Source organism: Penicillium longicatenatum, assembly GCF_028827895.1.
Source record: "Penicillium longicatenatum strain IBT 33135 chromosome Unknown contig_3_segment0_segment0, whole genome shotgun sequence".
NCBI lineage: Eukaryota > Fungi > Ascomycota > Eurotiomycetes > Eurotiales > Aspergillaceae > Penicillium > Penicillium longicatenatum.
Window position 1 is genome coordinate 1,594,230 of NW_026643121.1, and position 16,199 is coordinate 1,610,428.

At 47.7% G+C, this 16,199-nt stretch overlaps 7 protein-coding genes across 7 annotated transcripts; 4 read left to right on the plus strand and 3 right to left on the minus strand.

Annotated features, from left to right (window-relative positions):
* Positions 1–7: 7 nt before the first annotated feature.
* Positions 8–1,888, minus strand: N7484_005956 (cation:proton antiporter; the record flags this gene model as incomplete). The annotated part of the gene is made up of 7 exons (XM_057116375.1): positions 8–451; positions 529–1,063; positions 1,116–1,236; positions 1,301–1,351; positions 1,403–1,528; positions 1,593–1,799; positions 1,852–1,888. The coding sequence occupies 7 exons, from the start codon at positions 1,886–1,888 to the stop codon at positions 8–10; spliced, it is 1,521 nt and encodes a 506-aa protein (XP_056972258.1).
* A 1,857-nt stretch (positions 1,889–3,745) lies between these two features.
* On the plus strand, positions 3,746–4,462 carry N7484_005957 (ADP-ribosylation factor; the record flags this gene model as incomplete). The annotated part of the gene is made up of 4 exons (XM_057116376.1): positions 3,746–3,893; positions 3,962–4,206; positions 4,256–4,318; positions 4,370–4,462. 4 exons carry the CDS (start codon positions 3,746–3,748, stop codon positions 4,460–4,462), a joined length of 549 nt encoding a protein of 182 aa, XP_056972259.1.
* A 2,080-nt stretch (positions 4,463–6,542) lies between these two features.
* On the plus strand, positions 6,543–8,093 carry N7484_005958 (phosphoesterase-domain-containing protein; the record flags this gene model as incomplete). Its single annotated transcript, XM_057116377.1, has 3 exons — positions 6,543–6,725; positions 6,785–6,929; positions 6,979–8,093. The coding sequence occupies 3 exons, from the start codon at positions 6,543–6,545 to the stop codon at positions 8,091–8,093; spliced, it is 1,443 nt and encodes a 480-aa protein (XP_056972260.1).
* Positions 8,094–8,447: 354 nt separating this feature from the next.
* N7484_005959 (uncharacterized protein) lies at positions 8,448–9,497 on the minus strand (the record flags this gene model as incomplete). Its single annotated transcript, XM_057116378.1, has 3 exons — positions 8,448–8,711; positions 8,766–8,876; positions 8,928–9,497. The coding sequence occupies 3 exons, from the start codon at positions 9,495–9,497 to the stop codon at positions 8,448–8,450; spliced, it is 945 nt and encodes a 314-aa protein (XP_056972261.1).
* Positions 9,498–9,992: 495 nt separating this feature from the next.
* N7484_005960 (uncharacterized protein) lies at positions 9,993–11,228 on the minus strand (the record flags this gene model as incomplete). Its single annotated transcript, XM_057116379.1, has 3 exons — positions 9,993–10,177; positions 10,229–11,094; positions 11,155–11,228. 3 exons carry the CDS (start codon positions 11,226–11,228, stop codon positions 9,993–9,995), a joined length of 1,125 nt encoding a protein of 374 aa, XP_056972262.1.
* Positions 11,229–11,880: 652 nt separating this feature from the next.
* On the plus strand, positions 11,881–13,597 carry N7484_005961 (nucleoporin FG repeat-containing protein; the record flags this gene model as incomplete). Its single annotated transcript, XM_057116380.1, has 3 exons — positions 11,881–11,954; positions 12,174–12,602; positions 12,661–13,597. 3 exons carry the CDS (start codon positions 11,881–11,883, stop codon positions 13,595–13,597), a joined length of 1,440 nt encoding a protein of 479 aa, XP_056972263.1.
* A 1,017-nt stretch (positions 13,598–14,614) lies between these two features.
* On the plus strand, positions 14,615–15,962 carry N7484_005962 (TauD/TfdA dioxygenase family protein; the record flags this gene model as incomplete). The annotated part of the gene is made up of 4 exons (XM_057116381.1): positions 14,615–15,061; positions 15,115–15,234; positions 15,290–15,730; positions 15,783–15,962. The coding sequence occupies 4 exons, from the start codon at positions 14,615–14,617 to the stop codon at positions 15,960–15,962; spliced, it is 1,188 nt and encodes a 395-aa protein (XP_056972264.1).
* Between the last annotated feature and the right edge of the window lie 237 nt (positions 15,963–16,199).

The window sequence follows — 16,199 nt, forward strand, 5'->3', positions numbered from 1 at the left end:
AAGGAGTTTATACGGCTCCATTCATAGTCGCCTGACTTGAGACGGGCTCAGCAGGTTCCTGCAAGCCCCATTCTCCTTCGCCAATCCTTTCCGCGTAAAACCGAACTAGAAGCCCTACCGTCACCGGACCAATGATGGTATTCAACAAAATAGCCCAAACACCAGTGTAAAAGCCCTCGTCACTAACGTACGGAGTCTCATTGTGTCCAATTTCAATAATCAATAGGCCAATCTCCCCCCGGGCTACCATTGCTGATCCTAAAAGTACCGCGGCGAGCAAGGCGCGGTTCCATCTGTGCCCATTGGTGTTCTCGCCTCGTCCTTCGTCGCGGGCTTTGCTCGTTTCTTCACTCTCTGGCTGCGCTTGGCTTTTCTCCATTTCGGGTGCATTCTTGTGAGATCGCCGCCGGGTAGAGAGTTGCCATACAGGTATCCATATGCCGACGACACACTAGATAAATTGTTAGCATGATCACCGATAATCCCGCGTTGGGCTGAGAGGAGAGGAAAGGACAGGAAGCTGGATACTTTTGCAAATGCCATGAGAAGAGTGTACACGACACCTCTCCAAATCCGTTTCCCCGTCCACAATTGTACGAACGGTATCGCAAATCCAATACTTGCAAAAAACAAAGGCTCCATCAAATACTCCTGAGGGCCAAGGAGGTATTTCTCAAAGGTATGAACGAAGGTGGGACTCTTATCCGCCTCGCGCTCGCCTTCCTCGCGGCTCATGACAACAAACGGACCTTCAGGACGCTTGCTCGGAAGATAAGTTAGAAACACGCCCGCGAGGAAAGCACCAAACAGGACCGACGTTCCAGTGAAACCTGCAATCGTGATGAAAGCCGAAAGCACAAGGGTCATCAAGATGATGTTTGAGATATGATCGAAGCGCGCGAAATGATGTTCAATGTATCTGCGGAAGAGAGGTGCAAAAAGCCATTTGGTGACGATAGGAGTCACGATGGCCATGGCGATCGATGCTACTATCGGACGTCCGATAAGCCATCCTAGGTTGACATGGTCCTCTGTGGAAAGTTTGCCCAGGTCGCCAATGACACTTCTGTTAGTTAGCAAGATGTATCAGCGATATCTAACTTCAAGGAACTCACCTCAACATAACAAGTCCCACTACATCATCAATGACAGCTGCGCTTACCAGGACAGACCCTACACGAGTCTGGGAGAGATTAATTGAACTAGATGCAGACCCAATCACAGCAAATGTTGTTCCTAACATTCGTCAGCGACTGAATCGCCCAGAGAAGCCAAGAGTTGGAGGGTGGAACCGGTTTACCTAATGAAGTAGCGGAAAGGGCTGCGCCGATAATGAAAGTCTCCACCGCTCCTAGCCCACGTTAGCTTAGTCGCTTGAACTACCGATCATAGTAATACAAACCATATCCAAACCCAAGATAGAGCAAAAGGTACGATAGACCAATTGGAAAACAAACCCCAGTTGCTGCACCGACCATGCTCAATGCGAAGTTTTGTTTGAGGAGATCCACACGAGCGCCAAGGCCGCCTAGAATGGATGACATCAGGATTGACTGAGCCAAGGAGCCAAGACGAAAACGCTGACCACGCACCTTCAAAAATGATCAGAATCAGACCGACATATCCCAAGGCAAGAAAAGTCTCCTGCCAGGTATGTTCAAGAATATTGGCCAATGGTACGCCATAGATGATGCCGACGGCGATTTGACCTATTATGCCCGCTTGAATCACCTTTGCGGAGACCCATTTTGCAAGAGAAAGGAAAAAGAAGAAAGAGATGATGATGAGGATCTCAACAACTGCAACTGGTTAGCAGGAAGTCGAGTGATCGCGATGTGAATGGGTACATACTTCCAGGTTCGTGGTATGGAAGAAAGCCACCAGCCATAGTCAAACGTTGCCTTTGACCTTGCAAGTCGACTGAAAAACCAGCGAGGACAACAGCCCTTAAATATATAACACTTTCGCAAATGTGGATACTGGTGGTCTTTGAAGTCTGGGTATTCTGGGCATTCTAGGCATGAGGTGAATTTGCTGATGGGTAGTCTACACAACCTTGGAACGCATCACCGGAAACGGATGATTATTACTCATCCTCTTTATAAGACAGACCAAGGCTAAACACCTGGGTAGATATTTGAATTGCTAATATCCATTGACCTAGAAAATTACCTGTGCATTATTTTAACCAAGCATATGAAACAAGTTATTGTTGTGTGTCCTGCTATTACTTGCTACAGAATTGATGCCTTAAAAATCAGTGTGACCAAAAAAGGAAATGATTCAGAAGCCAAACAATAATTTGTTTACTCCTAAACGCCCGAGTTACTGAAAACTTATCAAGCGCACAGAATGGCAGACTCTCTAATCAACCCCCGAGACGCTCCCAGAATGCCTTGCAACCCTCTCTTCTCAGACTCTGTCTCCGTTGAACATTTTTTTCTCTGTCAATTAGGTAGCGTTAGCATAGAGCCGTAGACCCTTGTAAGCTCTACATAATATTGGGTAACCTAGTTCATTGTTCCAATTGCTAGTGAGGATAAAGAAAATTCCCAAAGCTTAGTATTTCGTTTCGCTGGTCTTTCAAAATGACCATAATACCATTGCAGTAGATCAGTAAAATGAAAATTGTAAGTAGATTGCGAGTGGACTTACGCTACTCGCTCATTAAATGGGACCATTGGAGGTTCGTGTTCATTGAGGTCCAGGGCATAGACCCAAAGGCTATTATCTGGGTAGACAAGATGCGCCCGAACACGTCAAAGTTGACGTTCTATGAATCGACATCGATTGTCCCCAAGTAGCACTCACATGATTTTCATCGGTATTCGCTAGATAGATGTAGTCACCTTCGCCAAAAATCAGGTTCGAGGACTGGTCTTCGTCTATGATGATCTAGAATCCCTTTTTACAGTTTTGCTCTTTCAAGCTGCAAGCGACATCTGTAATTGTGGGTTTGTCATCTCCAACGCTATCCCCGGCGAGTTTATCGCAGGCTTAGCTGAATACGGATGCATCATGCTCGATGTGCTGAGGTCGATTCCCATTTAATCTACGTTAATATATTCCTTAGAGAGTGTATGAAGCCAGAGAACCGTATCTGACGCAGGATATGCCCTTCACGTATAGAATGTTAGTGCGAACGTCATAATTATACTCATCCAACGCGGCAATTTAGATGCGGCTCTTAAGTTCATTTCGCAGTTTGACACCGCCATTCATATTGGAGGGGAAAGATATTCTTCATTTGAGGCCACAATTCGACAGGATGGCCATTTTGTGAAAGGATACAAATACCGTGCTTGGGGCGCAAACATTACTTTTTAGTACTGTCTATGATCTTTTGCAAACTGCAAAGCGTTGCAACGTTGAACTAGGTCTACAGCTCGGCACGTGCCGCTCCCTCTCGCTTCAAAACTCCCCAGACTCCGCTCTTCTCGCTCTAAAACTCCCGGAATATTAGCACTTTTCTCTCAGATTCATCCCACCCCGCTATAGCTGAGCCTAATTTTAGTATTGAAAAATATGGATCCAGAACCTATCGCATGTGATTTCCCGTAATACTATCTACCGGCAAAGTCCGAAGTACTTACGCTTTCAGCTTTCGCCGTATTTTATAAACACCTATAAAGAAGCAAATTTAGTCGGCGTCGCCTAGGATTGTACACTGTTTCTAAAGGTCCCAAATTCGCATTCATCTATTACTATCAATACTGGTAGCAAGGCCGTGCCTATTCATATCATAATGGGTCTCACAATATCAAAGCTGTTTGACGAACTATGGGGGAAGAAGACAACCAATATTATAATTGTCGGGCTTCATGACGCCGGAAAGACTACTATCCTTCACAAGCTGAAGCTTTCTGAGATCGTCACGTCTGTTCCAGCCCCTGGTATTTTCCCCTTGAATCCCCTTGCCTTCGCATACTGTCCCTCGAAGAACACTAAAATTTATGTTCAGGACTCAACGTGGAGATTGTTGAATATAAGAGTATTCATTTTACATCGTGGGCTACTAGCGGGCCGGACAATAATCGCCCGTTGTGGAGAATTTTTTATCAAGACACGAAGGCCATTATCTTCGTGGTGGACTCTGACGATCATGACCGCATCAATGAGGCACGCGTGGAGCTTCAAAGATTGTTAAATGAGGATGCATTACGGGATGCATTGCTCCTAGTTATGGCCAACAAGCAGGACTTGGGCGTGAGTAATCGCTAGATGCGGCGCGAGTCGTGAGCTAACGTCAGAGTAGACTGCAATGAATGCCGCCGAAGTCACTGATAAGCTCGGCCTCCACAGCTTAAGACACAATTGGGTATGTTGGCTTGTTGAACCTCGTTAGTACCAAAACTGACATTTTACAAAGTACATACAATCCACCTGCGCCACCTCTGGCGATGGTATCTACGAGGGTCTCGAGTGGCTGGCCAACTCCCTCAGGAAGGCTGGCTATGCGTGATCGAAAATTCGATGATAAATTCATCATCACGGTCTTCACGCCATGCAGCTTGACTTATCTTTCATATCATTGTTGATCATGTACTATCTTTAGGAAAGAAATTATTGCCAATACCTGCGAACCAGCCAATAAGCTTTTCCGGGAATTGAATTTGTGGGAATAATGAAGGATAACATAGCGTCATTGATGGATGGCGTCAGTCGTATTTCAATTATAACGAGTTCATTTTGACTTGAGTTCTTCAGCATTTCAACCTTTCTGCCTCCAAATTTGGGCGAAGACGCTGAATTAGTCATCCGATTTCGGGGCGTCAAATGGACGCGGCCGCTGAATCGTGTTTCAACTTTCTTCCAGCGATTATAGACTTACAGTGATCAACGGTTGATTGCTCAGCTTACTGACACTGGCCCTGGAAAATCTCTAATGGCCATGGATATGAGCTACACAGCAAAATACCTCAGTGATCAATTTTGACTTGCTTCGGTTTTCTGACTCTTCTTATGACTTAATCCCGAGCTAGCACAACTACAATCTCCCGATTCGCTAGTTATTTAGACCCCAAAAGTGTGAAGAAATTAAGCACGGGTCGTTCTTCGGGAATGGCGACAGACTAAACACGAGAATTGTATCCGAGATGACATGGATCTGGAACGAGCTGACCTCATCTGCTCGATTTAGACATAAGTTTACGCCACACAGCAATTTTCGGGGTCATATTACCGATCTTCAACCTGGCTCTGATAAATACGATGATGGATCATATACGGGCGCATTCCAAACGCTCGCCACCATCGTTGAGTGATCTGTGCCAATTATTATTTTTCTCATTCGGTTTTAGTGCTCATCTCTTGACGCTCTTGCCCACTGTAAGGAGGCCCTTCGCAGGCACTGGTTGAATCTGCGTATCAATAACAGACCACTAAAATGTACCACTGTGATCAAAAATGGTCTACCATTCAGGCAAAGGCCGCACAGATTGGCCATGGTGAACCCGACGCACCATTCCAAGGCAATAATGGCATGTACCATCAGACGATTATGGCTCGCTCCAACAATAAACATGGATAAGACTTGGATTTTTGATTGAATGTAATTCTAACGACATTTGACTGACATCTTTAACTTTATACCGGATCACCGAATGGTATCCCAGTCTGCATCCCTGATCCAGTACCACCATTATCTTGTGCATGGCCCGGTGCTAAAAGCCACACATTGCGCTCGTTGTCTAAGCGAAACTTGCATCACATTGAGCACTTCATGGAGTTCCGCAGCATTGTTTTCCGATTTCGCTTTCCCCTTAGAGATTTAATAATCGCAAGAGAAGTTTGTCACAGCCATGGAATAGCCCAGCCCAACGCCCAAGGCAGGGATCGTCGTCTTTCTAGCCGAGTGGTAATTGTTGACCTCAGGAAATATTGCGTGGACCGTGTCAACCCGAGAGCGAATTATTGAAAGGAGAGAGGAAACTGGACAAAAAAAAGTGGACGAAGATGTACGTAGTTCGGACATAATGTGGCAGATACTGGTCCAATGATGACTTGCGTCTCGAGGTGGAGAGTAAGCAAAGTCTCCACAAAAGCAGCGACAGTGCGTATACGAGTAAATGCGGAAGAGCTAGAGAGTATTGGCCACAGGGGCCGTTTACGCCCTGGACCCTGATGAACTTTAAAGCACCGATGGAACCTTTAATGGGCCCATTTCGATATTCACGTGGCGAATTGCGCTTATCCAAGGCTTGTTTATCGTATATTCGCCAATCGCGATGCATACATTTCCAACCCCCAACCTTGTGTTTCCTAATTTGGCATTCCTCAATCGACACCCAATTCTTCAACCGGAATAAGACGATAAGCGTGAGGGGACTCTACATTATTATGGGCTCTTCTCTTCCACGGATGTGTCGGATCCCTTCCGTATTTGGGGGTAGCACCCTCCACGGTCGCGTCGATTATAGATCAAGATTTCCATGGATCCATGACTGAACCGCGATATAAGACGAACCATTGATCTTTCTCTTTTCCATGAATCACCATTGTGCTTGAGCATATTCCTGTCATCTTTCCAATCCTCCTTTACGATGGCTTCTATTGCTGCTGTGCTTGCCGTCGCCGGCCTTGCTGCCGGTGCGACAATCACCACAACAGAGCCGGCTCTGGCAGCGATTGAAGCTGCCCAGCAAACAACAGTGCCTCTAGCTTGGACTTCGAATGTCACTGGAAAGGCTTTTGATCGCTTTTATCAAGTTTGGCTGGAGAATGTGGTATGTATTAGCTGACGGATTTGACGAATTAGGGTTTATTGATGCTTACTTGGTCACAGGATTACAACGACGCCGCCGCGAACGCTGACCAACAGTGGCTGGCCAGTCAGGGCATCACATTGACAAACTATTATGCTGTCGGCCACACCTCTCAGCCCAATTATTGCGCTGCTGCTAGTGGTGACAATTATGGCATGGACAATGGTAAGTACGTTTCTTTCCGAGCCGAGATATCTCGCTAATAAGCATTTAGATTTATTCCACGACATTCCGACAAATGTATCGACTGTGGCCGATCTATTGAACACAAAGGGCATTTCATGGGGCGAATACCAGGAGGATATGCCATATCCTGGCTTCCAGGGGTATAACTACTCCAACCAAAAAACTTATGCGGATGACTACATGCGCAAGCATAATCCTCTAGTCATGTTCAACAAGATATCCAGCAACGATACCGCCTTACGTCTGATAAAGAACTTTACCTCCTTTGAGAATGACCTGCACAATAGACAACTTCCTCAGTGGGCTTTCATCACACCTAACATGACCAATGATGCCCACGACACCAACGTCACATACGGCTCGCACTGGCTACGCGGATTTGTGTCTAGGCTAATGAATGACACTTACGCCTGGGATAATACCCTCATGCTGCTCACCTTCGACGAGTCGGAGGTCTATAATGTGCCTGAATCGGAGATCTATAGTGTGCGCAACCGCGTTTTTAGTATCCTACTAGGCGGTGCCATCCCAAAGCATCTTATCGGCACGAAGGACGACGCTGTTTACACCCACTATTCTAGTCTCGCTACCGTGGAGGCCAACTGGGGTCTCCCCTCGCTGGGCCGATGGGACTGTGGTGCTAACCTATTCCAATTCGTCGCTGACAAAGTCGGCTATACCAACTGGGCCATCGACGACACAAACCTGTATATCAACGAGTCACTACCTGGTCCGCTCATGAGATGGGGGTTGACAGCTTATCGGTTCAATTGGCCCGTACCCACCACCAGTGGTTCCTGCTCAGCTGGTAACGGCATCCTCCAGTCTGTTATTGACATGTACAAGGGCCGCGCTCCGACATACAACTACACTGCTCCCTTTCCTTATGATACCATTTATGGGATGGATGTCGGTATCCCCTACTCCCGCAATGGCACGACTTATGTGTCTGGTATCAACACTACAGGAGTTGCTGGCCATGACACGTTTTCGAGTACCCCAGGTGTTAGTGCCCACCTTGCCGCCCCTACAAGTACTGGTACAGCTGCTGCATCTACGAGCACTGGCGCTGCCTCTACGATGGCTGTTTCATCTGCTGGGTCTCTGACTGCTTTGCTGGTCGTTGTGCTTGGACTTTTATAAACCCAAGCAGAAATATTTGTGGATTTATGACAGTCTGTTCATTCCTGGAGGGACATGAAGCCTCCATTCTTATGTATCATTGAATAGAAATTGAATAAATGATAGAAAGAGCACGAACAATAATTCAATGTGAAATAAAGATAAAAGCACGAAGTCTTCAAGAACAGAAAGGTTCTACATGACCTGAGAGAAACGATGCTTCAACGCCGGAGGCTATGATTAAATGGTGGTTCGTAAGCCGCTGTAAAAGGGAAAAATTGACCCGACAAGAAAAACGAAAAGAAAAAAAAAGAAAAGAAAGAAAAAAATACCGAACCCAAATCAAACTTAAAAACAGCCCCATGTTTCTAGCCGTCATCCCCGAGATCGCCTCTTTTGACCCTCCGTAGACGGAGGGGTGAGTGGCATCTTCTTCATCCGCTTGGACTCCGGAGTGCCCGGGGCCCTGGGGGCTTTGGCAGCCCCGGCAGCAGCCTCCTTCCCCTTCTCAAGCAGGTCTTTCTTGTTATCGTTGACCTTTTTGTTGGCCGAGACTCTCTTCACAGCGTGAAGAGGGTCGTCAACGAACACCTTCGCGTAGACCGTATCAAGCAAGTGTTTACAAATCGACTTTGACACCTGAGGGAGGAATTATTAGTATATTGAACGAGCCATGCTTCCATGAACACCTACCTGCAAACCATGAATTACTTCATTAAAGTGAGCTCTGAAGGACCCGGTTTTCTTCTTTTCGTGGGCCTCGGTGAACGAGGCACCATTCATGTGTCGAGTCATCATGGTACTCTGATCCATGTTAATCCATGTGCCAAACAGACAAGATGGTGATGAACTTACCAACAGCTCCCAGCAAGCGACTTCGACCGCCAGGTCTTTGTACCGGCCCTCTGCGAAGGGCTTGATGGTCTTTTCTCCGTCCTTCGCATATGCAATGGACTTCATGGCAACCTTGAGAACTGCAACTAAGTTGCACTTGTCCTCGGTCGTTGTTGGAAATGTTGGGTCCTCTACTGTAGATCCCCGGCGGCGGACGGCTTCATGAGCCTCATCAACAGACGAAAAGGTTGTTGGCTGAATGTAGGGTTCCGGCTGGATGATATCCGAGGTATCGGAGAAGGATTTCAAGAAGTTGAACTCGAGATCAAAGTCGCTGGTCATGTACTCATCAGAGAGAGGCTGCAGATCATCCCGGGCATAAGGGGGATCGTTTCTCATCATATCGGCATTGGTAATTTCAGAATGGGGGGTCTCAGTATTCATGAAATTTTCAAAATCCTCATCAGTAACGTGAGGGCTTTGAGGTAAGACAAAAAATGGTTCGGAGAGAGGAAAAGCCATGGCAACGGTCTTGACCGTATTGGTGGCGCCGTTGGTCGAAAAATCGGAAGAGTTGAATTGACTCGACATGATGCAGAGGAGAATGGAGTAAAGACTTCGAAGAGCTGGACACCGAACACCGGAGATGCTAGGAACGCAAGAGCAAAAAAGGACGCAGTACAAAAGTCAACGAAAATGCAGACAGGCGAGGTGTGAGTATGGGGGTGGAAGAAGAAGGTTGAGAAAAAAAGGCAAGAAGTGAAGCTCAAGCCTAGGATGGTGAATGAAATAACCCTCTTTGGAATTTTGATTGGGCCAATGAAAACACAGGAAATTGCTGTGTGCTTTCACTAAATTGGGACAACAATAGTCATACGCGCGCAACTGAGCAGGCAAATTGAATTCATTTGAAAGTTAGGGCTTCCTGGACGACACCCTCCCCTTCGCTCGATTTGGAAGTAAAGAATTCACTCGCGTCCCGTGGGAACAATTCATGCGTCTTCTCCCTCAAATGAATGATTGAAAATCTCCTTTCGATTAGGGTTCACAATTGTAATACCGAAGTTGAGCCTAACTTCACGCTTCCTATTGTTCTTCTGATCGAGAGTCTAGAAAAGGCAACGTCCAGATTTTGACATTGTTTTCTCCATTTTTCTGATTGTTTATCTCGTTTGAATCGATGTCATCCGGGTTGCTTGAATTATGGCGCTGACCACAGGAAGTAGCAACAACACTGCCCATGGGGTGGAATACAGTACTGCTGACAGTATCTATCTCATGTTAGCCCCCAAAGAATAGAATGCTCCTCGGGCAATACTAACCATTGTGAACCTTGAACTCCCATTCAGGGTCTTGCCCACCTGCAGCGTACATCGGGTTTTTCCATCCTCTCATGAACCCATCAGTCCCGCCAGCCCAGACTTCATGAGCACCATCTACACCAGCAGCAACAACATCAATGCCCATACGCTGATTTGTGACAGCTTTGCGTCCTCGCAGATAACCGAGCATCTGCCCCGTCACGCGGACGTCATAGACAAGCACACCGTCACTTTTTCGCTCTGCGATGTACAGGTAACGCCCACAAGGACTCCAGACAAGCTGAGTAATACCCTTCCCTCCGATAACACGGTTGGCTTCGGTCTTTGCAATGCTGAATGTCCCCAAAAGCTCACCAGAGCCGTTAGAGTTATATAGGCCAACCTGTCTAGTGAATGTGCCGGCAGCCAGAATTCCATCACCAGTGGGACTCACAGCCATCGCTGAAACAATGCCTTTCATACCGATACCCCCACCAACGATCTGTTTGCGCTTACTTGGAATGGTTGGCAGCCATGAGACAGGGCCATCCTTTCCAGGTCGAGAAACATCGAAGAGACAAATGAGGCTATCAGAGCCAGTAAGGAAGTGAGTTCCTCCAAGTGACGATGGATATATTATGGAGTGTGGAGTTATGAAGGCTTCAGTTGTCGGATTAATCAGTGAGTAGCTTGCTACTGATACTGGGGCAAGGGCTGAAGCCAGCCGAATTGGGTGATCTCTGACGGAAGAAAGAAAGAGAGTTGTGGATGGGTCTTGAAGATTGAAGAAAGGGTAAGCAGCAGAAGCATATGTTGGCTCTACTGAAGGGAGTGTTGAATATGGAGAAAGATGATGAATGGAAGGTGAGTCAAGCAGGTCTGGCGGCCTGTTTGTTGTGTCAGATAAGACGATTCCAATCCAGGAGATGGATTAACAGTTTACTGACAGAACAAATGATCGGATATGATGATCTGCAGAGTCTGTCAAAAGAGTGGTGCCATCTGCAGTCCTGGAAGGCATTTTGAGGTCAGTCCAATTGAAAGCAAGGATGAAGCCAGGGAAGACAACTGCTGCCGGTCTTCTGATTAAGAACGAGCATAACTTAAGGGCTGTCAAGTCCTCTCAATAAAGATGACAGTACTGACGCTTATGGAAAGGAAACAATGCCAACTCACCATTCTGCACTTTTGAAGCTTTGAGCATTCACATCGCTCGCCGGAACTCGAGTCGAAGGAGCATCCGATTTAGTGAGTTGATCTACGTTAGTTGGAGGTACAGTTGAGGCTACACAGCTCGGTGTACATGTCTTCACGGCATCATTGGCCATAGTTGAAAAAGGAAATGGGGGGTTGAGAGTATAACTGAAAGAGGAACAGATTGAGAACAAAATCAAGTTTTCGAAAGATGCACAGCATGGGCAGAATCAGAGAACCAGAAGATACAGTTCACAAATTCTACAAATACCCAAATGTTGATGATTTCAAGCCGATTACCAGAGTAAAGTCGAGTCCCAGACTCGAAGTTGAAGTAAAAGTAGGGCTTGATCGTTCATGTGTCGTCAAGCCTCGGCGCCCGGGAAAACGATCCACCGACGCAAATCTTATCGGGATTGCACGCGCCTTGAATGTTGTTCTAGTTATTTTCAAGGTCATTCACTACATTCCGGCCTATTATGTTCGCACCCAAGACTGCTGCTCCCTCGACGGGCGGGCTAAGCATCAATACCAACTCCGCAAATTCCCTCTTGTGAGTCACATAGCCTTACCTCAGCTCCCGCCTCAGCGCTGTCTACATCGTCGAAGCTCCATCGAAGCTTAGGATCGGCAACCCCTTGCGTTATATGAGTCTGGTGGATCCATTCTGGGGTTCCAGGTTTTTTTGCGACTGATTGGTCGCGGACGACAGGGGTGTCAGAGTTGCTTCTTCGGTAACCTGGGAACCATAGCTAACAAAGATTTCGAACAGCGGCGCCAATCCACAAACCACTTCAACATCCACTCCAGCATCAGGCACAACAGGAAGCCTGTTTGGCAACGCCAATTCGACCGCTCAATCGAAAACAACAGGGGGTCTTTTCGGAAACACACAATCCGCTCAACCCACCGGATCCAATATGTTCTCAGGGCTAGGGCAACCACAAAGTGGCGCGACTGGCGGTGGCATTTTTGGAGGAGCCTCTACAACCACAACTACGCAAGCACAGCCATCTAGCTTGTTCGGTGGGGGAGCCACGGCAGCTGGTGCCGGCTCTGGCACCAGCACCACTCAAGCAGGGACAGGCAGCTTGTTCGGCGGTGGACTGGGAGCTACATCTACTGCCCAGACTCAGCAGAAACCTGCCTTGGGCCTGGGTGGTCTCGGCGGTGGCCTGGGGGCAGCTACAGGCGGTGGTTTGTAAGACATTAAACAAAGATAAATCCTAGTAACATATCACTGAGCTAATGCTTTCTAGCGGCAATACCCAAAACACTCAACCGCAATCCCAACAATCTCAAAAGCCAAGCCTTGGGCTATTCGCCAACACCAGCACTACACCGCAGCCGCTGCAGCAAAGTACGGCCACAGGAAACGTCGTTCCGGGTGTGAAGGTCGATCTTACCAATCTCCTCCCTACCACCAAGTACGAGAGCTGCGCCGATGAGCTTCGCCGTGAGATTGAGAATATCGACAACGCCATCCTCGAGCAGATTCGCATGTGCAACGAGGTTGCAGACATACTCCCTACCATCGAACAGCAGGGATCAACTATTCCAAACGACGTGGAATTTGTGCAGGGCAAGCTAGATACCATTCAACATGCCCTTGAGAATGACGCCAGTGATATTGACCACCTCCGAGGGCTTGTCACCCGTGATGCGGGTGAAGCTCAGGTTGCCTTCCGTGCGATCGACACCCTGAAACTGCCCATGCAATATCAGTCTTCAGGGGGCGGCGGTTGGTGGTCAGTGCATGATCAAAAGGTTCCAGACCGCGGCTCATTGCGATCCACTCGCAAAAATACATTGGCGCTTCCTGATGACGTGGAAGTCGATCCATCCACCGCTAATGCCGTAAACGGTGTGCCCGTGAACCTGGTGGATTACTTCTCCCAACGCTCTGACGAGATGGGTGCCGTCCTCGGGCGCTACAAGGGCAACCTGAAGGAGATTGAAGATCACCTGCACGGTGTGGAGGTCAACTTGAACCGTCAGATCCACGACTTTGTCAGCTCCAGGTCTCGTGATGGATCTGGTGCCGGGACCCCTAAGTCTGCGGTCAACGACCTGGCTGCTGTCCTGGGTGATGTTGAAGCTGGAATTATGGGTGTTGCTGCTCGACTAAGTGGTGTTACCGAGCAGGTTCAGGAAGTGAGCCTAGGACCGTTGGGTCTGGGTGATGGGCGGATGTGAAGAACAGGGGGAGTCTCGGATTATATCGATCGATTTAATGTACACTAATGCAATGAGCTGGTCTTTTGAGTATGCGAAAATGATCATGAATCCTTCCTTCTGGAATTAAACTCCGTCTGCGTTGATGCATTTTCTAAGAACGTATTACCAACGATTCGAGAGGATCATGCATGGTATCTCCAGGGGTCTTGGCCTAAATTAAACTTGGCTTACGAGCTTGCTGGATGATTGATAATGACAAAACCTGTAAGCCACGCCACGATAGTTCAATTCGGACCAAGGCTCTGTATAGAAATTTAAAATCCTTGGAAGCACTCCAAGGAATCTGTTACCATGGCATTGGATGTGCTCACACGCCAGAGCCCGCCACTCTTGCGTGATCGCCGCTTAGCGCCACAAATGTTGCTTGCTAATTCCAACCTCCACTTTTGCTCCCGCGACTAACCCCACAAACTTCGCAATGCCAACAATGCCTTGGATTGCGTACGCATACCATTTTATCTCTCATGTCTGGAAATAGCGGTGAAATTATCTGTTAACCCCTGGCACGGAGGCTTATCTCCAACCCTGATCATTTGGTAGAAATGGGCTAATGTTGCCATCAACGTCACCAAGATGGCGTGATCCGCCTCCCTAGCATACAGTACATAGGGTCCCACCACGAAAACTCCGGGGAAATCACAATTACTAACGAAGAAGCACACCTGCTCGCTTTCATGATTGGTTGGACCAATGAAAGTTCATCTGCTCTATTTCCGACTTGGGTGATCACGTATGTCGATGGCGCGATCTTTGGGAAGCGTGCACGCAACCGCATCAGATTCTCTTCAGCTTATCCAAGGTTGACTCATTTTTGGCCTGGACCCACAGGAGTTCCTCTCTTCATCGATTGAAATCTATATAAAGCATCTGCTTCAGTTGAGATAATCTATCCAATTTATACGTCAGTCCCACTCCAACCCAAGGAAGCCTTCTCTTTATTTGAATCCACGGTCGAGATCATTTAAAGAAATCACAATGGCACCCTCTCTCGAAGAGCCCATTGTCTTGAGCCCGGTACCCATAGTGGTTCCCACCAAGGGAGTCGCGGGCGGCAACAAGTTCGGCTATGTCCCTGGACGGACGCGCGTGGAAGAGCACACCAGCTACGAGCATGATGACCTTCTGCCGTCATTCCCCAACATTCACTGGGAGCCCCTAGAGGAAATCTATCACGAAGACCGAGGAATTCATGGGGATCCAAAATTCCGTAATCTGCTCCAAGATGCGTCCAACGTATTTGACTACAACCCGAAGATTGGAACAGAAATACATGGAGTCGACTTGGCCAATCTGACCGACGCACAACGAGATGACCTAGCCCGTCTAGTAGCATACCGGGGTGTGGTCTTTTTCCGTGATCAGAAAAATTTGGACGTTGACGCGCAACGGAATCTTGGGAAGCACTTTGGGCGGCTGCACAAGGTTTGTCATACTCTTTTAGTCGCCGAAAAGCACAAATGCTAATCCATAAAAAGCATGCTACCACTTCCGTTCCTCGCAAGGAAGGTTTAGAAGATGTGCATGTTGTGTACACAGCCGACAACTCCCCGGACAACCGCGCTTTATTCAGTCCAAGCTTTTTGTGGCATTCTGACGTATGTTCCAAGATAATGACGGAGTGACGAAGTTAGAACTAACAATGCGTCACAGGTTACCTATGAAGTACAACCTCCATCATACACCATGCTGAAGGTGCTCACAGGCCCTCCCGCTGGGGGCGGTGGAGACACCCTTTGGTCATCACAATATGCCGCATATGATGTGCTATCCTCGCACATGCAGACCTACCTCAAGGGCCTGACAGCCCTCCACTCGGCTGACATGCAAGCCAACGACTCACGCGCCCTTGGTCGGCCCGTCCGACGAGACCCCGTCACCACCGAACACCCTCTTATCCGAACAAACCCCGTCACAGGCTGGAACAGTCTATTCTTCAATCCCGGCTTCGTCACTACCATCATTGGTATCCCCAAGGGCGAGAGTGATGCTATTATTCGGTATCTCACTGATGTGGTTGCCACAACTCAAGAGGCACACGCTCGGTTCCAGTGGAACAAGGGTGACGTTGCTATCTGGGACAACAGGACAACGGTATGTTTCTTTCATTGTTAGAGTATCAGTTTGATGCTAAATAAAGCCCCAGAACCACACTGCTACATACGGATTCACACCTCACCGACGACATGCTGTCCGCGTAGCAGCCCAGGCTGAACGACCAATTCTAAAGGAATCAGGCAAATCCCAGGAGGATGAGATCAATGCGCTATATGGCTTGCCAGCAGTCAACAAGGATGGATCACGACAGTCTAATTACAATGACTAGAGGCGAGATGGGGTAGCGCTGCATGGAAGTTACATCATTATTATTAAGTATTTGAGCGTTCTCTCGCGCATAATTAGCGTATTTACGAAGGAAAACTTCGCGGACAATTTCCTTAACATATGAATTTACGCATGAATCTGAAAGTGCACTACTGGTTGCATCCCATCTTTGCTACTTCTTTACTCCGATCATATCCACGTCTTCTATACATTTACATTAACCTCAGAATTGCAGTAC